Source organism: Rhipicephalus sanguineus, chromosome 5, assembly GCF_013339695.2.
Source record: "Rhipicephalus sanguineus isolate Rsan-2018 chromosome 5, BIME_Rsan_1.4, whole genome shotgun sequence".
In the NCBI taxonomy this organism is placed as follows: domain Eukaryota; kingdom Metazoa; phylum Arthropoda; class Arachnida; order Ixodida; family Ixodidae; genus Rhipicephalus; species Rhipicephalus sanguineus.
The window spans coordinates 46,181,924-46,209,305 of NC_051180.1; the positions used below are offsets into that span (position 1 = coordinate 46,181,924).

Sequence of the window (27,382 nt, forward strand, 5' to 3'; positions counted from 1 at the left end):
CCCCTATCGTGAACGTGCCGGGCACAACCCAACACGCACTATAGTAGTCACTGTGTTCGTCGTATGTAATTTTACTTTTTTTTCTCTCTCTTTTCACTGACGCTCTCTGTTGCCCGGACGATATCGACCGTGTGGAACACAAAAGCGACGGGCGGGGACTGTCCGCAGACGCCGCGGCTTCACGATTCGATGTCGCCGACGCGCGGAACCACCACGCGACCGACCGGCGGCCGGAATCGCCCCTCCCCTGCACCGGACACTCCACCGGCCGAGCCCGTAGCGCTCTGAGCGAAAGGTGAGCAGTGGTCAGCGCGCGGCGGTTGCGCTGCTGGCGGCGGTAGTGGCGCAACTAGGCGCGCGGGTCGCTAGGCACGCATTCGAAATGCGACTGTGTCTTGGTCACTGACGTATAGAGAACAAACGCGTATAGGCGCAAACTAATTAACGCCGTATGACGCGTGACAAGCAAGTGAGAATCTCCGTCGGACTACTGGCCAGTTGTGACCGAAAGTTGACTGCTTGTTTTAGATTAAAGAACGACTGCATGTTTTAGATTAAAGAATGTCTCTCTAGGATGTGTACTTGAACCAGCTTTCCACGGACACAAGTTGATTTCATCCGACCAGTGACAAGTTCCGACAGAGTGGGCGAACAGATCGAGTAGTAGTGTTCTGCTCACTTATACACAAGAAAATGAAGACCTGCGCTACACCAGCGCCGTGTCAGGCGTGTCATTTAAACGAGGAAGAGAAAGGGGCAACTGTCAATTCAGGGATGATGTTCACTCCATGCAATTCATAGCGTTTTCGACAAGAAACTGAATCAGTTGCAGGTCACCTGAGGCAACTTTAAGAAAACAAAATGAGCGCTGTAGAAGTTAGGAAAGACCCACCGTGGTATAGCTTAGCAGCTACGGCGTCAGGATGTTATGTCTCGGGGACGCGGGTTCGATTCCAAGCCACGACCGCCGCACGTTGATGGGGGGGGGGGGGGAAATGCGAAAATATCCGTGTGCTTAGAGTTGGTTTGTGTTAAAGAATTTTAGCTAGTTGAAATTAATGTGAAGTTTGCCACTACGGCATGCCTGATAAATATATCGTGTCTTTTTTCTTCGTGTCAAGCCCCAAACTTAACCTTTATAGTTGGGAAATCTAATTGGGAAACTGAAGGAGGTGAATGCGACGTTTTCGGAAATTGGCAAACCAGTAAAGTGTCATTTATGAACACAGTTGCGGAATAAGTGAGACAAATTAACGCTGATTAACAAAGGAGATCTTATCGGAATAAATAGACCAGAGCTCCTTATGCGTCGTGCGTTCGCATTACGATGTTTAGCTTTACCGTTACAGAACTACACTGATACAGGACAACACAAATATGGTTACTGGTTACTTAATTTTTCGCTGGAGGTCGTTTGCTTACGTGATGCCATAGGCGCAGTTAGTGTGCCCATAATCACGCTCGTACTAAAGCAGTGGGGACATGATACAACTTATGACACGTGAGTAGTGAGAGTACAATACGATCTTGACAACTGTCAATAGTGGAGCGCCCCTCCATATATTTTGAGTGTTTGTGCGGAGAACAGTTATACTTAAGTATTGCGCCTTTGCCAAGAGTGCCACACCACCCTGCTGACAAGATGAATACCCAAAGAGTGCCTCTTTCGAGAATAGCAATAGCAATTTCGAACCCAAATCAGTCGAGCAAAGAAAAGTAAGTTTGTCATTTGTACTAGCAAATTACGGTGCATAATATGATGCTCTACAGTTCACATTGCACATATGCACTCACATAGATAGACAAGAAAATAAGAGAATAATTAAAAGTTGCCCAATGTTAACCATGCTGTTTCCAACTATAAAAACGATATACCGAAGGAAGTTTGAAACATTACTGAAAAAAAAATAAAGTGCAGAGGTCTGTGGAATAGAAAACCTCCATTATAGAAGTTTAGGGTACGATTACCATGCCAAAAGGAGCGCGTCTTTTAAAATATGTGATAAAAAAGACGTTAGAAGACCAAAGCTCCAAAATTATTGGCGGGTAAGTGTAAGATTCAGCTGTGAACGTTTCTTAACACTTTTCAGGGCTGCAAAATGCATTACTTGTAGTCTGCATTGAGAATAATTCATTTATAAAAGTTAAGAAAGCATAGATAAAGAACTACTGCGATTCTTCCTCCTTTAAATTCATTTAATACGAAAGCTATAGGTTCTCGCAGCGGAAACGACTATCTGCAGAGCCCTAAACGCCGTATTCGTCCGCTACAGCACACTATATCTGACGTATATAAAATTCAAAGTACATGCTAAGACGCTACATTAGAATAGCTTACGGGGCACGCAAAAATCCGTAAAATTGATCGTCTAGAAACACGTGTCTTGCGTTCACGATGTGTTATGCTTGAATTTCAGTTCGCGCTCTTAGCACTCGTGCACCTTTCGTGTATTTCAGAAAAGAAACTTAGGTTACAGTTCGATATAGTTAGCACGTTTAGCTCTAAGCTGTATATAACCATAGCGGCATGAGCTTGGTGCACAGTGGAAAAGCAGTTGTGAGTTAACTCTTGTTTTAATTTCTCATATAATGAGGATGATGCTCAAAATGAGCAGGGGGCTAGGCGACTAATAATAACGAAAGTCACGGACAAGAACAAGCCTGGTTTCCAGCTTTCAACCCCGTAGGACTCGAACACACTTGAAGGTAGATGAGCGCTGATGTTGACGAAAAGAAAACAGACGCAGACAGGAAAGACCATCGCAATTATGTGGTTTTACGTGCCAAAACCACGATATATGATTATGAGACACGCCGTACTGGGGCGAACTCCGGGACAATTATGACTACCTGGAGCACATAAATATGGGTGTTGCGTTGCACCCATACAAAAATGCGGCTACCGTGGACGGGAATCGAACCCGTGTCTTCGAGCTTAGCAGCGCGAAGGAAGGACCATCCTGGATAGCAGGCCCGTAACCAGGGGAGGGGCGAGGGTTGGCTGCCCCCCACCTCCCCCGGAATTCTGATGGAGGGGGGTGTTTTACCGAAAATAATGAATGAAAATAGGTGTTTTTTAAGGCCTTCAGAAAGCGCCCCCCCCCCCCTTCCGAAAAAAATTCCTGGCTACGGGCCTGCTGGATATCCATGTCAGTTCGCACTTCGTGGGTCCCTTCCACCGTCTTTGACATACGAATAGTGTTTATACAAAGTTAATTGTCAACTTCAGTAAAAGCAGGCGGACAAAATGTGATCATACTACTTCAACGCCAATTTTGGCAGGCATGATATTTCAGTTTCGTCCACATATCTTGCGTAATCACCCGCCACTGTGGTCTAGTGGTTAAAGTGCTCGACATGCTAACCCGCAGGTCGCGGGATTGAATCCCGCCCGCGGCGGCCGCATTTTCGATGGAGGCGAAAATGCTTGATGTCCAGGTGGTCAAAATTTCCGGAGCCCTCCACTACGGCGTCTCTCATAATCATATCATGGTTTTGGGACGTTAAACCCCATAAATTATTATTATTATCTTGTGTAATCGCTTTCGAGTTAAAATTTTGAAGAATAGAGTGAAATGTGCAATACAACGTGCAACGAGTTTCACGAAGTTATTGACGTCACAGAAGACCTTCGACAAGGCATTTACGTGCGAAAATAGACGAGATGGCTGCGTGAACTTCTTGCGCACCTTGAAAAACGCAAATTTATTGATCGAATAGCAGGTGACCATTGCGAGGAACGAATGTGTTTACAGTCGCGTAAACAGTGCAGCGACTATAATCAACCACCAAAATTGCCGAGTAAAATGCCGTGGCGAAATCGCCATTTAGCAATTCTTCCCCTTCGGACAAACGCGTAATTTAAGGCGCGCGACTTCGAAAATATTTTCTCCTATTACTCTCATTTACCGGGCGTCTCACTGTATCAGTCGAATCGATGCAGTTCTTTACGGCGTTGCTCGAATGCATTGAAATGTTGTAAGCTTCCTGCGATTTCCGTCAACTTCGTACTCAAACGCGTAATTGACTTGTGTCGTCACAGGACATCTGAATTACCTTTAAAACAAAAGCAAACTCCCCCCCCCTCCTCTTCTGGGGTATTCTTTCCCAGTTTGCCTACGTAGACCCCGTCGCTATAGTATACGGATTCTTTCTTTCTTTCTTTCTTTCTTCTTTCTTTCTTCTTTCTTTCTTCTATCTATCTATCTATCTATCTATCTATCTATCTATCTATCTATCTATCTATCTATCTATCTATCTATCTATCTATCTATCTATCTATCTATCTATCTATCTATCTATCTATCTATCTATCTATCTATCTATCTATCTATCTATCTATCTATCTATCTATCTATCTATCTATCTATTCTACTTGAACAGCAGTCGTGTTCAGCAGCACCTCATAGTCTGTGCCTTACTGAGGTTCTATTCAACGCTTCCTTCGGCTTTTTTACACGCGATTCTCTCGTATCTTGTGTGAGGAGGAAATTCTTTTTATCACGCGGCTCAACTCCATTTTTTTTTTTCGAAAAAACGTGCGTTGACCCGCTTCTACCCTCTCTCACTCTCTCTGCAGACCACTCGACCCTCTCTCAAGTGCGCGTGCCACGCTCGGCTTTTCGCTCGTCATCCCCAACTCGCCCGCCGTGCCTGTCCGCTTTCACGACATATGAAAACAAGATAAGAACGTACGCGATCACATTTTTGGGTCACCTCTCACACCGCACTACGCGTACAAGCGAACGCATTAAAAATGGGCGTGTTCCGCGAGGATTCCCGGCTTCATCAGGAGCGAGTAATGAACCCCTCAATTTGCATAGAAGCTGCCCCTTTCCCTCCTCCTTTTCCGGAACCCTTTTCGCCCCGCTTTATGCACCGTCTCGCTTATTATTTTTTTTTCATTAGGTTTTGCTCTCTCGTTCTTTTTCCCAATTCTCCTAGTCGAAAAAGAAATAGGGAACGCTTGGCTTCCACCTGCGTAGATGAGTCGTCGTAGTGACCCGAGCGTTGAAAATGCAAAGAAGCACGTCGGCGTGTCCCTGGACCATGATCAATCCCGGTTCCTCGAGCGGTTGTCGCCTCGCGCCCTCGTACGTATTTGAAGGGGGTTTTCCCTGTGAGTGCGCCCCTCTTACTTCCTTTTGCTTCCTTCCTTCCGCGTCTACAAGTGCCTCGCAGCCCGCTATGGTCCCGATGGCAGCAGCGGCGGCGACAAGAGATGGGGCCAGCGACCTGAGTTCCGGGCCATCGGTTCGGAAGCGGGCCAGGGAGTGGAGCGGCGATATCGGCCCATTAATCAAGGGCTCGGGCCACGCCGTACAGCACATCCGCGCCATTGCCTCCACTCTATGGCCGCCTGCCACAATGCTCGCTGAGATTTGGTATTCCGGTCGATGGCAATACGTACACGGGCCAAAAGGGGCCCGCTGAGGGGCGTTTCCCGTATAGAAAGCGATCACCGGTCATACTTGACACAGCGGGAGCCTCATTGTCCCCTTGTCCTTGCTAGCCAGCTCTGGGTCATCGTTATGACATCGGCACTGTTTCGCTCTTTACATTTTCAGCAGCGATTCATTTTTTTTTTTTTTTCAGGCTAGACGCGGCAAGCAAATGAGATTTGCCTCTACGATGCCAGACTCGTAAATTCTTGGGAGGATCGGGAAGCGATATAAATTGTGGCGAAATTTCCATCGTTTACGGTAGCAAGAGAGAGAGAGAAAGTGGTGAGCGAATGGAATGGCAGGGAGATTAAAGAAGAATGAAGATGTGGCTTGGTACCCTACACTTTAAAGCAAGAGGTGAAGGGAAGTTGAAAGAAGAAGATATGTGTAGAGAGATAGATGTAATAATGATTGTTGGGTTTAACGTCCCGAAACCACGATATGATTACGAGACACCGTAGTGGAAGCTCCGGAAATTTCTAACACCTGAGGTTCTTTAACGTGCACCTAAATATAAATCGGTCGCTTCATCAAACTCTCTTGAAACGTTGTTACTGCAGGGTTCTGCAAGCCAATAATACCAAAACTTAAACCATTTTAATAAAAGAAAACAAAAACATAAGGCAATGACATGAACGCGACAGCTTATGTTTTTGCTCGCTCCTTATGTGTTTTCTATCTGTATTCTCACGTAGCTGCCTGTATGACAGTCCGCTCGTAAACCTCGGAAGGAGCAGCGAGAAGCATCCGCAATAAACCGAACGAACGAAGCGTTAGGTTTATTAGTGGTTAAGTGTAACAGGTGTCGTGTGCCACACACCAGTTTTAAGAACTGCCCCGCGGCTTTTCTTTTACCGAGACCTTTCTGGAAGGCACGCGATCTTTGGGAGCTTCTGGCGCAAATGGGCGCTGACGTGCAATCCCAAGAAGCGTAGGAAATAGGTCGGCGGGTCGTTGTAACCGCATGGCGTGCTCGTCCGAACGTGGGATCGACCACTTTTAAGGCGGGCCCCCTTTACTCTTTTGTTCTTCAGACTGATCTGAGACTGCCACAGAAAGCTGCACGCAAGGTCACTGCGAAGAAATCAATGCCGAGGCGAGCAACGCAAGCTTTCGCGAACCAACTCGACAGAACAAACTTCAAACTTGCGTCAAAACTGCTCGGAGTTGCCGGAGTTGGCATAAGGCACAAGAAAACAAAACAAGAACATGTTACTTCCTCCAGCACAAGGTCGACCGCATTTGTGGTTTGTTTAACTTTTAGAGTTGTCAGGCGTCAATACAGAATTAAACCGAGCAAAAGAATTCTTTAACACTGTTTCTAACTGCGAGAGTAGATTTGAATGAATGAATGAATGAATGAATGAATGAATGAATGAATGAATGAATGAATGAATGAATGAATGAATGAATGAATGAATGAATGAATGATACATTGTTCCATAGGCACTACTACGGTAAGGCGCCCGCAGTCCATTGCTTCGTTGGTGAACTTTTCTAGGACAATATATTCGTAGTCCAACAGCTAGCACTGATTTCCTGGTCCTATTCAGAATTTAGCCGGCCCGATGTACGGGGTAACCAAAGTCCAAAGAGATGGGTGAAAGGCAGTACATTCGTATAATGTGCACAGTGGCAACTGTTAGTATAAATAGCCTTTTTATTACCTAATCTCGTTGTCGTTAAAGAAGTAAATGTCACGTATTGCATCAGAAATCTGTGGTTTCCACTTTTCGTGAGAAAACAACGTGAGAAGGTCTGCGGTATGAAAACTCTAAAGCTTTGCTGAACCTATTGCACTAAGTGAGGCTGAACGTTCGCCTTTAATATATGTAGTAGCCGAGCAGTAACAGTAATAAACAATACTGAAGGAATGAGCACACCAGTACTAGTGTATTTTCTTACGCGCTTAACCCTCGTCACTCCCCATTCCATTTCTCGTCACTGATTCTGCCAATACTCTTTTTAACCAGTTTATAGTAACAAGACAAAGCTGCGAAGTTTTTTTCAGTAAAGCACTGGTGTCAATCTAAAACTCCTGCAGGCTTAGCGGAACGAGATTCGCCAGGAAGCTGGCATGGGTTGTGGCGGCAGCAGCCATGCAACGCTTCCGCTGGATGTTGTCGTAAGTGAACGAATGCGTTTTTTTTTTTTGCTTTGTACATCGTGCTGAGAGAAACGCGTTTGTGTCGTCTGTGTGCCGCTTCTGTGAAGCATTGTGTTCGAGCTTTAACTGTTGAACTAAACGATATGTGAGATAACAAAAAAATAATAACGCGGTGACGGTGAATGATGGGGTAGTCGATGTCAACCGCGTAACGTTGTCATCGTAGTGGTCGACATATCTTAGAAAAAAGTTGGAAGGACCAGAGACGTGAGATCAGGCTAAAAAGGTAGCTCAAGGGCGGCGCAGCTACCGTCGCACTATAGGAACATATTCGTTAATGCATTTAGCTGGGTCAGTTGGTATTGACTTGATGAATCCATAATACTACCGAACACACACTACAGATTACACAGAACATCAACGCCATGTCGCTAGAAGTGCCATGAATTTCTAGCCTTTGTCCCGTCTAGTGTGTGTTCGCTATAGTATTTTGGCTTCACGCGAAACATGTTCTCCAGGTCAAATGAAGAAGCGGCATTATGGTAGAGGAGAAAGGGGGTCATATTCCGTAAGCGTCACTAAATCTTGAGCTTACTTTTCTAAATGCAACATACTTTCATTAATCTAGTCTTTATATAATGGTGACTTTACTACGTTTCACCTGTCTTTAGAATAAGGAATGGCGCACCTTACATTAGGGACGGACAATTAAATAGTGCAAGGAACGCATTGAAAGAGAGAGAGAGGGGGAGAACAGGTTGAACACGGCAATTTGGTTGGCAAAATATTGATGCAGAGTGCGGCAAAAATTCATCTCACACCCAACGCCTGTCATTAACACTTCGCTGCCAGACATTTCATCTCTAATTAATTTGTTTTTCATTCTAGGTCACATACCCTCACAAGGATACCGTCGCAGAAATGGTGAAGCCCCAGCAAAATTCATACGTGCCTCAAACTGAAACAACTGTTGTATCCCAGGTGCGTTCATGTATTTTAAGTGGTACTCTCACGAATCGTGAATGTGGCGCATTGCGTCGCATTTAGCGCATCGTATGTCGTTTCATGTAAACCGCGGAAATGAGGTAGAAAGTCGAACCACATTGATGCGTCAGTAGAACGTTGTTTGAGACGGGGCAAGTCGTCTCACTTGATGGGCGTAAATGCTGGTGTATAGTTTTCACGGAGAGAATAAAAAACTCACTCGATGCGCGTAAATGCTGGTGTATAGTTTTCACGGAGAGAATAAAAGTGAGGTGGCTTCTGCCGCGTACTCTTCCCCACTCAGCGGCTGTATGCGAATACCCGAAAACAAGTTAATTTTTTTTTTACCGAATGCAGAAGGATACGATACATGTAAATGTCGCATAGTACCGCGGTACACTAAAGTATGCGACACGCTCTACAGTCGCATTCATGTAAACGCGAGTATTTCTTCTCTTTCACAAACAGCCAGAGGTCATTGTGTTCTCGTATCGAGTTCTGAACAATCGCGTGTCGTCGCAGTGGGAAGCGACCACACGTAGGACTCTTTACTCTGCGCGCTTTCGGGTGTTTCACTCGCAGGTTCTGCGCGGTCTCGTCAAGCTGTCGAAAGACAGCTTATGTTCGCCGCTCCTTTGTCTATTTTTGAAATGGACAAAAATAAAGTTGATTGACTGATTGATTGATTGATTGATTGATTGATTGATTGATTGATTGATTGATTGATTGATTGATTGATTGATTGATTGATTGATTGATTGATTAAAGAGCTTGCAAGGCTGTCTTTCAACCAGTCCACAAATCGAGCTAGTTGTTAACTGTTTGTCTTCGCTGCTTGCCTAGTTACTGCGCCACACCCAAGGAACACAAAACGAACGACAGGTGCATGCGTTACAAACACAAGGCGTCATGATAACAATAATAATTGTTGGTGTTCAACATCCCAAAACCACGATATGATTATGAGAGACGCCGTAGTAGAGCGCTCAGGAAAGTTCAACCACCTGGGATTATTTAACATGCACCTAAATCTAAGCACACGGACCTCTAACATTTTTCCTGCATCGAGGCAAAGTGCTATAGTTATGGTGCTCTGTATAGTGGTTATCCTGCTTGACTGCTGACCTTCGGGTCAGCAGTCAAGCGCCATAACCACTAGATCATCGCGGCGCGTGCGCAGTAACTGACGCTTTGTAGTAGTATGCGAAGTGTTCGATACTGTGGGCTGTGAAATCTTCACGGTGACTTTACCCCTCCCCCAGATGACGCAGCCCGAAACGAAGGAATTGGACAGCGCGGAGCCGGACGACAAATCACCTCGTGCGGACGCCGAAGAGTCCCCCATCGCCGTCGAGTGCCTTCACGCGTACGTGCAGCACGAGCGGCGCATCCACCAACTGGAGCGTCGACGCACGCTGCAGTGCTACCAAATCAAGCTTGACCAGCTGCGCCAGCTGGAAGTGGCTGCCACGAACCTCGAGAACGAACGGCAACGTCTGGCCCAGAAAATGTGAGCTGTGTAACGAGCAATGTGCACCGGGCGTGTTTAAAGCACAGACATTTGCGTCTAGAGAGATAGAGAGAATATTTAGACGTTAAGTGGGTGAGTTGAAAAGGCGCCAGAAGAGGTCTTGACTGCGGCACTCTGATGCAGCACTGATGAATGGTGCGAGGTACTGTTGTCTCTCAGTGCTAGTATAGCGTCTGTCACCCGCTCCACATGATGAGGATGACGTACGTGGAAATTATATGCTCAAAGAACAGTGCAAAGGAGCAGTTCAGGTACACGTTCTACATGTCGTAAGAAAGAAGCTGATATGCGAATTGAGCAATGCCGTGTAGAAAACGAGAGAAGGTAACGACAAAGGTTGCCTTTCGCAAGAGTTAGTCATAGGAATGCGTGCTCAATCGTTCGGGTATTTCAACGTGACGCAAGACGACGACCTCATCACTGAATTCGTAGACCATTGTGTTATCTTACCTTTTGATCTTATAAAACCTCTTATCGTTCTCCTCAACTGGACTACTCCCTTCGCGTCATGGCCAATTCCGCGCGATTGGTACGAGTCATGTAGTAGGCAGACCAGCCAACCAACCAATCAATCAAAGAGACCAGTGTTCAGTCTGGTTTCTCCATTACAATGTCTACTCACGTTTTCTCTTTCTTTCTTTCTTTCTTTCTTTCTTTCTTTCTTTCTTTCTTTCTTTCTTTCTTTCTTTCTTTCTTTCTTTCTTTCTTTCTTTCTTTCTTTCTTTCTTTCTTTCTTTCTTTCTTTCTTTCTTTCTTTCTTTCTTTCTTTCTTTCTTTCTTTCTTTCTTTCTTTCTTTCTCTGCTGTGCTTTGCTTTGCTTGACTTCTAAGCTCGCTGTAAAGACCTCATATGCTTCGCAAATAACGTGAGCGATTGATCTTATAGATGAAAGAGGTCTTCCTTAGCAAACGTTCGCCGCAAGCCCTGCATACAGAATAAGCGAGCCCGCCGTGGCTATACATACGTACGCGCGCATAATCGTTCGCTCGTTGGTACGGCGTCTCGGTTGGTCTCGGTCACCATTAGCGAACTTATTGCAAAAGCTTATGGGGGGAGGCCATGCTAGCGTTTGTGCGTAAGCTGTATACCTTTCTCTTTCGAATCGACGAGACGACAGCGCGGCCCCGACGCGGCTAGTGAATTCAGGACGGCTGATAAGCACGAACGCGGCGTCATTTTCTGCGACGGTGACTGCGATACCCGCCTGTTGGTCATTGCTAGAAAGAGAGAGGGAATAGGACAAGAGGGAAGTCCAAGTTATTATTGCAGCTCTCTCTCTCTCTGGCCCCTGTCGCGGCTTACCACGTTATCAGAACTTTACCATGTATTGATTCTTCCATTAGGTCGCGCTGACCTGACTGCGACAATCAAGGCGGAGTAAACTGACCCTACAAATATACAGAATGTCCGAAAAACCTACTAATGAAACTTGCCCTCCCATGACCTAGATGAATGGGAAAGAAGGAAAGAAGAAAGAGCAAGGAGTTTGACCAGGACGCCCGGAAGCTTATACTTAGCACGGGAGAAAGAGAAGGAGAGATTAAACGAAAGAAGGAGAAAATTAAATGAGAGAGTTCAAACGCTCAGTATAATAAAGACCACAATGTCCATAAGCGTTCTTCTGTGAGTTTAATGGTTATAGAAAAGTCATTAGAGGATGCGTGTAACTTGGTTGTCTAACGATGCTTGAGGCCAATCACCCAGGATTTCTGCCTTTGTAAAGCGTCTGGTGGCAGTTTATGAAAGCAAAAGAGGCACTGGAAACAGCACCTAGTTGTATAACAAGAACAACAAACACAGTATCTGTACTGAACGAGCACACGTTAGCAGAATAAATTCCAATTGTGCTCAGAAAGACCAATCCAGCATCTCCCGTGCGTACGGAGCCTTCTGCGCTGACTTCATGATAAAGGCCACTAGGCATCGTGAATAATTTAAGTGGCCACGATTTGAGCTTACCCTAGATTCTGAAGGTGGATTTACGACAATTTGTTTTCACGTTCCCTCAAACAAACCTTCATCAACGCAAGTAAAAGTAGCTTATTAAGGACAAGTGTTAACACGACGAGATATGCGTAAATAGCGAGTCACTGTTGTTCTCACAATACACCGGTAACACGGATTTGTTTCACAGGTATCAGTATCTACATAAATTAAGGCCACATTGTCTCCAAACGAAGGAGTGCAACCGCGCCCAGCAACCTATTTCTGCAGTGATCGCGTTATTATTCATATCCGGGGATACCCAGGAGGTATAAAAACAACCACAACGGGGTCGTCATCCTAACACGCACACGTGTTCGCCTTTTTCTGCCGTGCCCGTACAGGCAGTGTCCACATAATTTGTCCGCGGTCGACAGCATTACACCTTCTCACGCAACGCCTCGCACGCACAAACCATGCAAAGCGAGAGAGAGGCAGGCGGTGAGCGCGTGGACGCACGCTTTCCCGCAAACAAAGCAGCACGGCGCGACGTTGTCACTTGTAGCACTCTCATTACGAAAGGGCAGAGAGGAGGGGGAAACGAGGCAACAACATCAGCGCTTGTCCTGTGTCACTTCTTCTGTTCCTTGTCCCTTTTTGTGAGCGCTGCACAGTCCTAAGTATGAACATCGCCGTTATTCCCCTGAGTCCTTAGTCTGTAAAGTGTACTCCAAAAGTAGGGACATCTGGGCGAGTTGGTGTGACAACATAATTAATAAACAGCACAAAAGACGAATACCGAGAAAAAGACGGGACAACAGGACGGTGCTCTGTCATGTTTTTTTTTTGTCCCTTCTTTTTTCGGTCTCGTTCTTTTCGCAGTTTATGAATTATGCGATGTGTAGCTATCTTTATTTAATGTACCTGCGTTATTACGTCGAGCTATTCGTTAGCTGCATCTCACCCTTATATAACACTCCCGATAAAGGGGCAATTAGAGAAATAGCTGACCTGACCTGACCTGGCCTGGCCATGAGTTGCGGCGAATGTTACTATTTTGCCGGTGCTTGTTTTCGTCGACCTGTCGCTGTTGCCGAGATTTTAGCTCGGCAGCCTCGGCGTATGAACACATAAAACATTCGAAACTTCGTGAACGTTGTCGACAATTGTGCAGCGAATGATGTACATGAACTAAGTAATCCTGAGATTGATTAATCTGATGATGCGCAATTGTCTGTAACGGCCAACGTGATGGAAAGCCCTGGTTTAATGTTTAACCCAACGAGGTTCTTTACTGTGCACCTGAAGCACGCTAGAGAACTTGGGCATTCCATCGCCATAGCTGAATGTGGCCTTTCCGAGCGCTAATCGAACCTGTGTCCTTGCGCTCTACAGCACAGCGCCATCGCTGCTGGTGAGAGCAGTGTGGAATAAAATCGCGAAAGTATACGTACGTTCCTCAGTGCACGTGAGAAAACAACCGTGAATAATTTGGAATGTACGTTAAGAGATGCATAAATAGCGCGTCGCTGTTATGGTTGTGTGTTTCTAGTCTTTTTGAGAACAGATTTGCCAATAAAGATGCCCGTTTCTTTTCTTTTTGCGTTAGTTGACGCTGATTACTTTCATTAGCGTCAATCGTAGGCAGTGCATGCTCGCGGAACTGCAATGGGCCTACGAACTATAATCCTTGATGCGTCGAAGCATCAAGGATTATATTGACTACACGCTGCATTAGAGCTTCAAGGGGAGCATAAAGTTATAAGAGATTGGTTGATTGCACTTGTTCGCATGACTGCTTCTGTTCCGAAAGAAATAAGCCATTCGGAAGTGAGGGCCGCGTTTCTGGCTCTCCATCATCATCATCATCATCATCAGCCTGTCTACGCCCACTGCAGGGCAAGGGCCTCTCCCATGTTCCGCCAATCAATCCGGTCCTGTGCTTTCTGCTGCCACCTAATACCTGCAAACTTCTTAATCTCATCTACCCACCTAATTTTTTGTCTCCCCCTCACGCGTTTGCCATCTCTTGGAATCCAGTCAGTTACCCTTAATGACCACCGGTTATCCTGCCGACGTGCTACGTGCCCGGCCCATATCCATTTTACAGCGAAAGCTGTTATGAGATCATTTCTCCGGCCGTTTTTGGCGCCGTAGTTGTCCGCTGCCGCCGCCGCCGCCGCCGCCGGTGTCCGTAACCAGTATCGCTCGAAATAAGAAAAAAAAAACTAAATAAGAAAAAAATTCCAGGATGGAACGAGGTTCGAACCTGGGCCCACTGCGTGGGAGCCCAGTATTCAACCTCTGAGCCATGCCGGTGCTTGAAACTGCTTTGCAAAAAGGTCCTATACAGGCTTCATGTCGGGAAGGAACCACATTAGCATATGCAATATAGCGTGGTAGAAGATTAAAATAAGCACCAAGCGTCGCACAACGCGAATTCTGTAACCAGGCGTCAAACAATTGCGAATTGCGCAACGAGCAGGTTGTTGAATGCTTCCAACCCATTACAAAAGGGCTCTGCCATAATTCTTCATCGTCATCAGGCGCAGAATCAACAAAGTGCGCATAATCCCTTACATGCGTTTAGCAGGTACCAACGCTCTCTGTAGAATGACGAAAAATGGCACAGTGCCTGCTGCCCTACTTCTAAAAAATTACAATGATTTATAGCGTAGTGGGTTCCTCGCAAGTGCACTTGTATTGGTTGCCAAGGAAGCCCATAAGCGCATGATCCACTTCCTCGGGGTCTCAGTAAGATTACAATGATTTATAGCGTAGTGGGTTCCTCGCAAGTGGACTTGTATTGGTTGCCAAGGAAGCCCATAAGCGCATGATCCATTACCTCGGGGTCTCAATAAAGTTCTTCGCCCCCCCCCCCCCCGTCACTCTTCCACGTCAACGTATACAGCATGACGGGAGAGGGAAATAGCGACCGGGCGTCACCCAATGCAAATTACATAACTGGTGGGCCGTTTAAAGATTCCAACCCATTACAAAGGGCTGAGCCATAATTCTTCATCGTCATCAGTCGTCACGTCAACAAAGTGCACATAATGCCTTACAGACGTGTTGCTGGTGCCTCGCTTCTCCATAGAATGACGAATAATGGCTTAGTGGGTGCTTCCCAACTTCACAAAAATTTTGATTTGTGGCGTAGTGGGTACCTTTCTAGTGTACTTGTATTGTAGCCCCAAGAGAGCTTAACGGGCTCTAGAAACGCCGCTCTTCCAGCTTTCGCTGTGACTGTGCTGCGGTTTCAGCGCAGGCCTGGCGTTTTCTTCTTCTTGATTTCAACTATGATGTCCTTAACCCCCGTTTGTTCCCTGACCCACTCTGCTCTCTTCCTGTCTCTTAAGGTTACACCTATCATGTTCCTTTCCATCGCTCGCTGCGTCGTCCTCAATTTAAGTTGAACCCTCTCTGTAAGCCTACAGGTTTCAGCTCCGTAGGTAAGTACCGGTAAGATGCACCTGTTATATACCTTCTTCTTGAGGGAGTGGTAGACTATCATTCATGATTTGATAATGCTTGCCGAATGAGCCCCATCTCATCCTTATTCTTCTAGTTATTTCACTCTCATGGTTCGGCTCCGCGGTTACTACCTGTCCTAAGTAGACATACTCCTTTACAACTTCCAGTGTCTCGCCACCTATCGCAAAGCGCTGTTCTCTGCCAAGATTGTTCCACATTACTTTAGTTTTATGCATATTAATTTTCAGACCTACTCTTCTACTTTCCGTATCCACTATAGTCCTCCATAAAGAAAGCGACAGAATCCCAATAAAGAAGGGCGTACGGCAGGGAGACACGATCTCTCCAATGTTATTCACCGCGTGTTTACAGGAGGTTTTCAGGGACCTAGATTGGGAAGAGTTAGGGATAAGAGTTAATTGAGAGTATCTCAGTAACCTACGATTCGCTGATGACATTGCATTGATGAGTAACGCGGGAGACGAATTGCAGCTCATGGCTCTCTATATATTATCCAATTTAACTGCACAACAAGATAGCTTAAATATGTATATTTCACTTGTTAAATTACATGCATGCCGCTGTCGTCCGCGAACGAAGTTTTTACGAAAAAAAAAATACGAAGCACGAAAAAAAGAGAAAGAACTGACGACGGTGGCAGTGCACCTTAAATTCCTCGTCGACGAGAAAAATATATTTTTTAGAGGTCTGAGGGTGCCGCAAGTGTATGAATATTAATCAACATTAATGACAAAAATAGAGAAATATATTGTAACAAAATGATAACTTGGGCTAGTTGGTACGCATTTATTTTCTGACCGGAAACTTTCATCTGTGAGTGCAGCGCTGTGTGTCTTCCCTCTCTTTCTTGTCTACGCTTTTTTTTTGCCGTTTTTCTTCAGAAAAAGATAGACGTCATATGGTGATGTTAACGCGGGAAGGTGCAAATGATTGTGTAGGACCTGCGGGCTTGAGAGCCTCGCGTGGAATATTAATGTATTTTCGAGATTTCACAATTAATACAATAGCGCCACCCTAATCTTCCGCCATACTAAAAGTCCACGTCTTTCCGTCGTCTATCTTCTTCAACTCGTACAAAGAGCACACAACACATCCTGCGAACGTTTATTACAGGGCGGCGGTGAATAGCCTCTTCAACGACGGCGAAGCCGTGACAGTGAGAAACGAGCTGCTGCGGCAAAAGGAAGGTGACGGCGCGCTACATCCGGACCAAGAGGAGTACCTGGACGACGTAAACAGAATGGTAATGGAGGCACCTTGAAAGCTTCCCTAATCTCCGCTTTAGCCAACATCCATGCCCGTGAATTCATATGAAAACGACTATTGCTGATACATTGAACAAGAACGAGAATACATAAATGCGGGAGTTTTATTGATGTATTTTACAACAACAACAACAACAACAACAACAAAAATTCGAACTTTCATTACTCCTTACAAAAAAGTATAAGGGACGTCGAAGTTTATTACGATCACACATAGATGACAAGGAAAATCTTTTTTACTGCGCAGAATACTTGAAGAAAAGAGATGGCAATATGCGACAGAGCGCACACGTACATCCAAGCTTATCGCTCAGATGGCACATCCTACCCACCAAATTATAAATTTTTCTTTCTTGGTTAGAATTGGCCAGTTTGATTATTTCATTTACTGACGGTACATATGTACTGTGTACGTCCCGCGGCATTGTGTTCGCACATTTGGCAAATGCCTCAGTATCGTGGTGAATAAGATAACGTCATGCGACGACAAAGCCCTGGTACCTTGGCAACCCTGGCGTCAAAACTGTCTTTGTTTAATTACGAGTTACTTTTTCCCCTGCCTTCACTGCCCCTCTCTCTCTCCCCCTCTATCTGTCGCCGAGTCTTAGAATTGGCGGCTGTTTGCTTTTATTTTCTAGCTGGGCAATTAAATGCTCCCATGAATCCACGATATGAAACAAGAAACACTTAAATATGACGACGATAAATTTCCCTGGTATAATAGAGAGTTGTTTGGCAAGGCTCACGTGTTGCGCTTAAGCACCCGCGTGTTGGACATTGCTGGCCTACAGGTGGCACTGAGTTTCACTTTTACAAACAGAAAAGCATATTTTCTAAGATATCGCACACGACAGGGCTGGCCGAATGACTCGATTATTCGATGAATGCTCCAATTGTCGTTAGTTATTCGTGCGATTGATCGGTTGAGGTCGCGAACAAAATAATGCCAGCGTCGGCCACCGACGCTCCTCCTTCGATCAGTGTTCGATCTGGATCTACAGCGAGAAAGCGAAGGGCATATTGAGTCACGCCATTACGATTAACGATACACCTGTAAATGCCTCAGGTTCTAATCAATACGTGCACGCTGCACTTCGCGCCATTTCTGGAAAAACCCAACACCACGCGACCAAGACGGAACACGCGACCCAACACCAGCGCGTCTGGCGTGAATTCTGATAAGTAGTTCCCAACCTCGAAAACCACTCACGCAAGGTGCTGCTCAAACTATCGATTCGAGCTCCGCAACCTTTCTTTGCGTTTATGGTCCCCAGTTCTTTTCGGTCTTGTTTCTCCCTTTCTTTTTGCTCACAGTCGTAAAATTACGAAGGCACCTAATTGATTAATTAATCGTGTACTTTTCCACTTAATCGGACTAATATCATCAGTTGATGTTCAGCCATTTGCCATACCAATCTCACGGCCCACGTATCAAATTAATTGCCGTACTTCTCGGCATGAACGTTTATTGTCCCCGCCAGCCCACGGTAGCGAGGCCAACTCAAACTGCTTCTTGTAAGTTTATTTGGCAGGCGAATCAATGGCGCGAATAGATATATATATATATAGAGGCGTATATGTTGAGACCTGGCTAGTTCATCACGATCTCCATATCCAAACTTTCCGCATAAACGTCGCATCACTTTAGTGCTTTTTTTGTGTGTATAAACTGCTTAAAATATTCCGAAAAAATCTCACCTTCGCGTAGCATATAGTGAGTTCTATCGGTCACGTCGAGTGTATAGCAATCGTAGCTATGAAATTGCTGCGTTCACACGATGAGGTAGCAGTCAATGCCATCATGACGGAGAGTGCTTCACACGGCCACGCCACCGTGTTGCTTTCATACGCGCATGTTGATTTCAAACACCAGTTACCTTGTAAAATGCGGCTCATGTTCGTGCAGTTCTTCTTTCTTACTTTTCCGCGCGCTGACGGTATTGCGTGACCGCACGCGCGTGCATCTCACCGAAGCCCATCGAAACAAGAAAAGAGTAACACAGAAAAGAAAACTCACCGCGCTTTGGAAGGTACCAACCCCATGTTTGGAAGGGTTCCATCTCACTCGCGCCTGAATTTACCTCCGCATTGCGTTGCGAGGTCTTGGGAAATGGAACTCTCGCGAAAGATGTGTATTTTATTGGAGAAAGCGCCAGCATACGTATGCAGTGAAGCACCAGCTCCGGTAGGCACTAGAAGTTGACAGGTTCTTTCTAAGGTAAGACAGCTTCCATCTCCTGTCGAGATCCACAGGAAAAAATTCGGACATAGAGTCGAGCAAAGTATAACAGGTATAAGAGTATATAACGAAATAATCGATTATGAGCACAGGTCAGCTAAAAGTACGAAAAGATTCAAACAAAAGAACGAAAAAAGAAGAGGGCTAAGAGAGAGAGAGGACCACAGTAATGATCCTGGAAAGCATGAAGCAACAACTTTAAGTGCGTTTGCCAATTCGTTCAAGAATAAAATCAGTGTTTTGATTCTTGAAGAAAGAAGGGTTAACATTTTCAGTGCGTATTTCAGTCGATACTGCAGAATCATGAGATATTCTGTTTTGTTAATGGCAGTTATCGAATCTGTCTACAGTGATCACCTCAGCTATCAATATTTGGGGCAAGTTCACACAAATCCCAACGTACATATTTCCATTTGTGATTTGCATGACTATGTATGGATTACGGATTACACGAACGAGAAAACCAGTTGTACCTTACTGTGCGACATCATGCAACGTGCAGAGGGCCAGAATCGACACGCAGTCTAGAACACAAGTTGGAAAATCCACATGCAACTTAGAAGGCTTCGTGTAGAAAATAGGATAGTTATCGATGACTCTTATTTCCGCCCAACCAAAGTAAACTCGCAAACCAGCTGTCTAATCTCGCATAAAATATGACGCGACTAATCAACAGATTTCGTTTTAGTATGAAATTAACTACTCTGTGACTTCTGACTGACGTCGATACAGTCGTGCTATGTCATTTGATTGCGTCATCTTATTCTCTTCCTTTCTTTTTTATCTCAGGAAGTCTGCAACAACGAGCTTAAAGCGACGGAAAAGCAAATTGAAGTCATACGAAAAGAAGTTCAAGAGCTTTCAAATGACTGCGAAGAACTCGCGCAACTGTACCAAGACAGAGACAACCTTTTAGGTATGTCAATTCGAGTGCTGTTGAAGATGGATTTTGTAAAATAGGCCAACCAATGGCAATTAAAAAGAGCAAGTTGGTTACGGGAAATAGATTAGAATCAGCGACAGGCCTTCAGGCACGCGTAAATGAAATACAAATCCAGAAATCTCTTACAGCCGAGCTTTCACAGCTAGTACCTCCGCACGGGAACACTTTAGCATTGCGTGAATACCTTGAAACATGAAGACGATAAATTGTTTCGATCTATGTTGGCGTGTAATTTAATATCTTTCCTACCAAATAAGTGAGATCAAGTGCGAGCATGCCCACTGTCTGTCTATTCTTTAATATCGGAGCTGTCTTTGTGTCGAGCCTGCGCCGCCTGCATGTATGCCCGGTGTCACGCAGGGGTCCGTTCCCTGCCTCACCGCTAGGGGCGCTCATGATGATGACGATGACTCGCGATCGTGCCCATCATGGAAGATTTTTTTTTTTTCTTCGAGCCTGGTGGCAGACATGTCACCGCCCCGTTATAAAGGGGACGCTCATAGCATCCATCCATCCATCCATGATGATGGTATCTAAATGATAATAACGCTAAATTATGATGATGATTATGCTCAAAATGATAATGGTGATGATGCGCGTGATCTCGCTATCCAATCACATACACGCGCGTGCTTAATGCTTCGCTGTGCGACATTTTTCACAGAAGAGTGGTAAGTTGGGCGAGTTGGTAATGATCCATTATGTAACTGCGCAAAAAACGGACGGTAACACAAGAGGAGATGGTTTATGTGCCCTGGGTTTTTGTTGATATGGGTCCCTCTTGTCTTTTTCTCCTCCCCCTTTGCCCTTTCCTGCTTTTAATCATGTTTTTATATTGCCTTGTTCTTGCAATGAAGCTTCAGTTGATAGTACTGCGCCTGTTTGTGCTTTCCTCTCCTCTTGTGTTACCGTCCGTTTTTTTGCGCAGTTACATAATGGATTTTTCACAGCATGGAACTGGCTGAATTTTTTTCTCTTCTTGTGCCCATCATTCCTCTTGACGCAGACACCATCATCTCGAAGACTTCCGGGAGCGAGCTGGAATGCCAGCTTGCCCTGGACCTCGAGAAGCTGAACATCTGCAAGCAGCAGGTGGACCTGACGCACTTCAAGTGGTCACAAGCACTGCTCATGGTGCGTCAGGCGTGCTCCCAGTTCTCCAGGGCACTCAAAAAATGGAAGGACCTCGACACCGTCCCTGAAAGGCACGTTTGCCGCGAGGCTTAAGGCTTTAATTTAATGCGGTTTTGTAATCTGTATTAAGGCGAAAGCCTTAGATGCCTCTTAAAACGCCTTAGATGCCTCGTAGACGTCGGCGGCGTCAAAACGAGTGAAGAGGTTGGGGGGGTGGGGGTTCAAACCTTCGCTCCCCCCGAAATTTTTGAATTTTGCATATGTGTATGTACACGCAAATACAAACACACGCACGAATATAATAAAGTATGGTCGGAATCACCCTCCTACCGCCCACCTCCCCCCGAAAAATGTTTCTGGCTATGCCCCCGACCGTGAGCCATTCGATAACCTTACATAGAAGAAGGCCGAGGTGTCCACGAGGTGCAGTACTGATGAACTACGTCTTCTGACAAGACAGCCAGATATTTGTAAAAACAGTCATAGCAACCGGCAAGTAATTGCCTTTCCACGCATGTTTAGGTAAATATTAAGACAAAAATGTTAAAATTAATGATTGAGCGTACTTGCGAACTCGAGCTGTTTCCAGAAGAACCTGACGTTAGCACAAACCAACATAGATAAAATGGCATTCGGAAGACTTAAGCAGGAATACAACCCTGGGAATGGCTGTCATTGTATGGTACGATTTCTTTAGCGTAACATCAACTTGTTCCTGACAAGACGAGAAAAGAAGTCAGCACGATAAACTTGCAGTTAATTCTAATCAGACCTAAAACTTGTAATTAGTACGACATTTTATTGATCAGTTCCATTAGCACCATTTCTGCTGCAGGAGATACTATTTTATCTCGTTTGCTCTGGCTAATTGACGATGCAGTGAATAGTAATTTTGTATCGTATGTTTTTTTTTTCTTTACTTACAGCTCGCCGCTACCGTAATCTATAGACTTATTACATTTAATCCTTTCATTTCTTTATCTTTATAGCGACGAGAAGATGCGGTACTACTGTGCAGCCGAAACCAGGAACAACCTCAGTGCTGCCTTACAAAACTTGCAAGGGGCTCAGCGTTATCTAAAAAACATTGAGTTCCCTTACTGCAACCCCAGCGAGATAGAGACCGTCTACAAGGTATGTTTCCTACGCTAGATGTTTCTGCAGCAGCAAAATCAAGGCTACACCACGATCACATAGGGATGCTGCCTCCGTACCGTCGCCAAGAAATCCGCAAGCACAACACGTGCTCACTATTTGCATATCCGAACGAGACAAATTGAAGTCGCATATCGAACGATGTCCTGTACGGCTCGGCCGAGCGCACTGCATCTAGAGTTGCGATGAAAAAAGCACGTGACGAGCCCATATCACGACACCGTGATGGATGGGACCTGGATGCTTGTCATAGAGAGGCCGAAACCGGCGTATAGTAGAACGCGAAGATCACTTTTCATAATTTTTTTGCTCTCTCTTTTCGCAAGGCGTTCGCCTATGCGTATATTCGGTCGAATTGATATGCGCGATGTGTTCGTTTCGCGCACCTTATTTGCCACGTAATCTATACATTTGCAGCGATGCATGGCTGTAGAGAGTTAAAGATTGCAATTTTACGCATAGGACACCTTCAATCGATGCAGATCATTCGTAGGCATACTTGGTGTATCGTGTGTAAGGTGAGCGACCGTTTACTATACAATCTGCACTGCCGATGAAACTAATACTTCGTGGAACTATGCCGTACTTCTTGCTATCGCTATCAATGATTTGCCTTTTGGGCGTAAGTGCGACTTTTGTTGTTTTGAAAGGAATACGGAGATCGTTACCCCGCACCAACACTAAACTGTCACAGATAACAGGAATAATATAGAAGCATGTATATTACATAAATTCAAGGCTCTCAAAAAAAGTATGTCTACCCGCCCAGTATGTCGCGCTCCAATGTTTTGCTACGTTGAACGCTCTTATGCAAAGACGCCTCGTAACACCACATTTTTCTTTTCATCTTGCAGGCCGTCACCTATATCTTCACAGACATGAAGGCGCCGGAAAGACGAGAGCACGCCTTTAATTGCTACAATAGCGCATACAGGAGAGCAGGAGCTCTCAAGCAATGGCTAGAAATGGTGAGCACAACTGAGTTGCCAAGCGCCGAATATTTTTCACTGTGTAACCAATCTGAACATGGCGACACCACTCGTTCCTTGAAATGCGCATGTGAAACGCGGACATGGCCGCGCAGATGTTATTTTTTATGTATTAATTAAGGTCATATGATCATTTCCAGTAGTATCAAATACGCATGACCGAGTAAGGTTTGCGAGAAGAGATGTGACATGTGAAAACAAAAGGTAATGATAATACTGTAAAATGTAAGAACGGTGACCACTAATCTCTAAGAATGGTGACCACTAATGTATAAGAATGGTGGTGGCCACTAATCTCTACAGCACCCACGGTGCGAAGAGCTGCTCGTTCTCCAAAAAACGACGAGTCGGAGTGTTGACGTTCAACAACGCTGCTTCTTGCGATATTTGTCGGTGGGATCGCAGTCTAGGATAATAAATTATCGACGTTATTTTCTAATACATAAAAGTCTCCTGCGAACACGTGAGCCGAATATTGTTGCGCTCAACAAAGCAGGGAATCTCCAATTAAGAACAGCCAGAAAGTGGTTCTACTCTCTCCTTCGCCATATCGTCACCAGCTGCGAGGATGAGACATTTCGACGGGAGAAGCAATGGAAAAGGAGTATTAGAGTGAGATTAGTTAATTCTACAGTGCACTAACAAACCCCCCAATATTTTAATAAAGCAATATCACTTTGGAAGGATGCAGTGACTGCCACCAAGCTCTAGCTTCTCGGATGTATGTATACTTGCTAAAGTAGTACAGATCATCATACAGCAAGGTTATCATGAATATGATACACGGATAAGGACAGGATAATATAGATACACTCACACCTCGATATAACGAAATCGGATATAACGAATTATCGGTTATAACGAAGTAAACGAAAAAATTGTTCTGTCATGGATAGTGTTATGAATGCATGTTTATAACGAATTTTCGGATATAACAAAGTTATTTTTGTATCAGATGCGACTTTGTAATAATGGGGTTAAAGTGTATTGCGATACGCTGACTATGTGTGTCATTGTTGCAGCACCGATGTAATTGAAAGAGAGTAAGATCGAAGTTAAGGCACCTGGGTTTACGCAATAGAAGGAAAGCAGGAAAAAAAAGACATCTTGAGTTCATTACTGCCATACTTTTTTGCAGGTGATAAACAACATAATATACCACGACCTCGGCATTCTAGAGGAGCGGTGTCGAGAAAAATCCGCGCTGCTGCGAAAGGAGAGGATACGGCTCATAAAGGATTCAATCAAAAGCACTACGGGCAAGGAAATCAAGCTTGACGGCGGTAAGTGGATTCAATATCTGAAGAAGGTTCACCTCAAAAAGAGGACTAAGAGCAGCAGTAATGAAAAGGCAAGGAAGTTATACTTAAGCGTTGTTTACGTAGTTAAGAGTTTATTTCGGGTGGGTGGGGGAATATATGGATGTGCGTGTGTTGTAGTTGCGCGTGTATAAATAGAAGTACGAACTAAAAAAAATTGGACCCCTCCTCCAAGCTTTTCAGAAGCTTTCGACTGTTTGCTAACATCCACAGTCATGTGTCATGTGGCACATGCTTTATGTGCAGTGCAGAGAAAGAGAATGACCAGTTGTTTGGGTGCTAAAAATCTCTGTCTAAACGTATGCAGTAGAGCTGCAGATATTCGGTTCAATGGTTCACAAGCGGTGACATATCCCAAGCTTTCTTTCTTTTTTTCTTTGTTTTTTCACGAAGGTTTATTAAAAAACGGTAATGCTTTCCAGCCTTGAATTCCAACTGCAATATATGTCTTTTCTTCTTTTCAGTCGATTACAACATGGATGCTGATACGGACACATTCCAAGATGACGACACTGCGCAGCTGTTTTACGCCGAAAGGGCACTGAGTAGGGTGCGTACATTTTATCTAGGCTTTCATCTAGGTTTTACTTCAGTTAGCTCTGGTGTCAAATATCAAGGTACACGAATACATGGCCGTAAGTGATGCCGATGAGCTAGAACTTTAGTTTGGTTAATTTTTACCATCTGGGGATTTCAGTACGCCCAGCAACATTATTGCATAGCGAAGCTTTGCAGGCAAATGGAGGAAGCATTTCATTGCAGCAAAATATATGTACTTGCTCGTTATGGCTCATTTGTGTTACATGTGTGCAGCCAGGCTTTCGCCTTCATGTGTTACAAGTGTAACACCTGCCGAATTTTTATTCCGACAGAGCTCAATCGTGACTCCAGACGTCGGCCGGACAACGCTGCCAACGCCGGTGCCAATGTCTGATCTCGCTCCGCTGCCTCCCACGGAAAAGATATTTGGTAGGTTAGGTCGAGTCAGTGGGGGATCCAGAGGGGGGGGCGATAGGGGCGATCGCCCCCCCCCCCCCCAAAGCCTATGTCAGTCCCCCCCCCCCCCCCCCCGGCCTGCAGTGCCTGTCGCTCACCTCCTTTATCCATTAGACAAAAGAGGGAAGGAGAATCTTGCCGTCCCCCCTGTCAGGTGAAGGAACCCCCCCCCCCCTCCAAAGTTGGCACCTGGATCCGCCCCTGGATTGAGTATAGCGCGTTCGTTAATTACCATTGCTTAAAATTTCTGAGATTTTGCGACGTACAGGGACACTTCAGGCCATCAAAGATAAGTAGATTATGGGTATAGCTTCAATTTCGTGCACGCAAAGACTCAGAGTCCCACAATACCTCGTTGCAATTTCAGAATGTTTTCACCAAAACTATAGCGTTAAAGGGGCCCTGGACCATTTTTCAAAGTAATCATCAAATGACCTCAGCATTGGAGTTTATCACCTTGCGATTCGATTGCCGCAAAAATTTCTCGAATCCGTCAAAACGAAGGGAGTTGCAGGGATTTCTCGCATGCTTTAAGCACTTTCTCTCTTCTCTCGTGCCGACGAGCGCGCTGGAAGCTACAGAAGGTGGGCTTACATGGGGGAAAGAAGCTACGTCAGCGTGCGTCACGACCTCGAGCGCGCGTCATGAAACGCGATCCCTTCCTACCGTTGTGATTCCAGGCGCGCTAGTATTGCTACTGTGTAATTTTAGCCCACTATCGAGCGCGGCGCCGGTACGTGGCAACTACCCGTGGAGAGAAGCGCATATGATCCAAACATCGTTCCTGATGTCAGCTATCAGCCAATAGCAGCCATCCGCTGTTTGACGACATATAGCTGGCGCTCCATCCACCGGAGTGAGTGAGGACGCGCCTTCTGTTTGAACGGAGGGCACAGGAAAAAGTGGCAACTTCGTGCTCCGCTTGTAAACTCTACGTGCCACGTACGACTACAAAATTTGGCTCAACTGTTCACAGCAGCGTTTGCTGTTCGCAGAACGTGTTTTTTCACCAATGCCGAGGGGTGGTTCAGGACCGATTTAACGTTGCATGTCGTAATACAACGAGGCAAACGGAAAAGCGTAGGCGCCAGCGCTTTACATTTGAACGTAATGATTAGTTTGAAACCACAGCTTTAAGTGGGGATGGACGTAATTTAATCAAGGCGATGGATGACAACCTGGAGAGCACGTCTCTCGTCTGCCACTCCTCAGAGAAGAAGTTGTCAAAAGCAAATACACCTGGACTGCAGTGTAGATGCTGAAGCTTGATCAATCATAGTTACCTGAACTTCGGAGACAAACGCCAACTTTGTGCGACCCAAAAAGATCATTACTCATTGGATGCACCATGCTGCTGTCGACTAATGTAAAATTCTGTTCTCATTGACCAAATATAGGCAAAGTGGCAGAGCTGCGCTACCAACACAACGAGCAAATGAAGGTGCTCAAGAGAGTGCAAGAACTCCGTCAGGCAAGACTGAGCAAAGCACTTCAGCGAAAGCTAGAAGCACGTCGCCACCGGAAAAGCACAATGTCGCACGCTCGAGAAGAATGACCAATGCCAAGATCCGCTGTTGTTCTCAAGTTGCTGGTGAAGGTAAAGAGAGGTCGAGGTTTTTGTTCACTTTATGACGCTTATTTCTCCCCTGTTCTGTGATATCGATTGCAGTGTGAAACACTGACAAGAATTGTTACCTGTTACGTAACAGAGCTGTAGCGAAGCAAGTTAAAGCACGTGGTGTTAGCAGAGACTCGACGTGACCATGAATGTACCTGAGGTGTCGCCGACAAATACGAGATAAAACAATGTCAACAAGTCCGAGTGGGCCTGGGAACTGCCAATCACCTTTCAATCAAG

At 45.3% G+C, this 27,382-nt stretch overlaps 1 protein-coding gene across 1 annotated transcript; it reads left to right on the plus strand.

Moving 5' to 3' along the window:
• On the plus strand, positions 1–27,103 carry LOC119393574 (uncharacterized). The gene is made up of 13 exons (XM_049415926.1): positions 1–295; positions 7,489–7,569; positions 8,440–8,532; positions 9,798–10,045; positions 16,598–16,727; positions 19,778–19,904; positions 20,938–21,136; positions 22,055–22,199; positions 23,075–23,188; positions 24,348–24,492; positions 24,993–25,078; positions 25,401–25,497; positions 26,922–27,103. Exons 2-13 carry the CDS (start codon positions 7,522–7,524, stop codon positions 27,077–27,079), a joined length of 1,590 nt encoding a protein of 529 aa, XP_049271883.1. The 5' UTR covers positions 1–295; positions 7,489–7,521; the 3' UTR covers positions 27,080–27,103.
• The last annotated feature ends 279 nt before the right edge of the window (positions 27,104–27,382 follow it).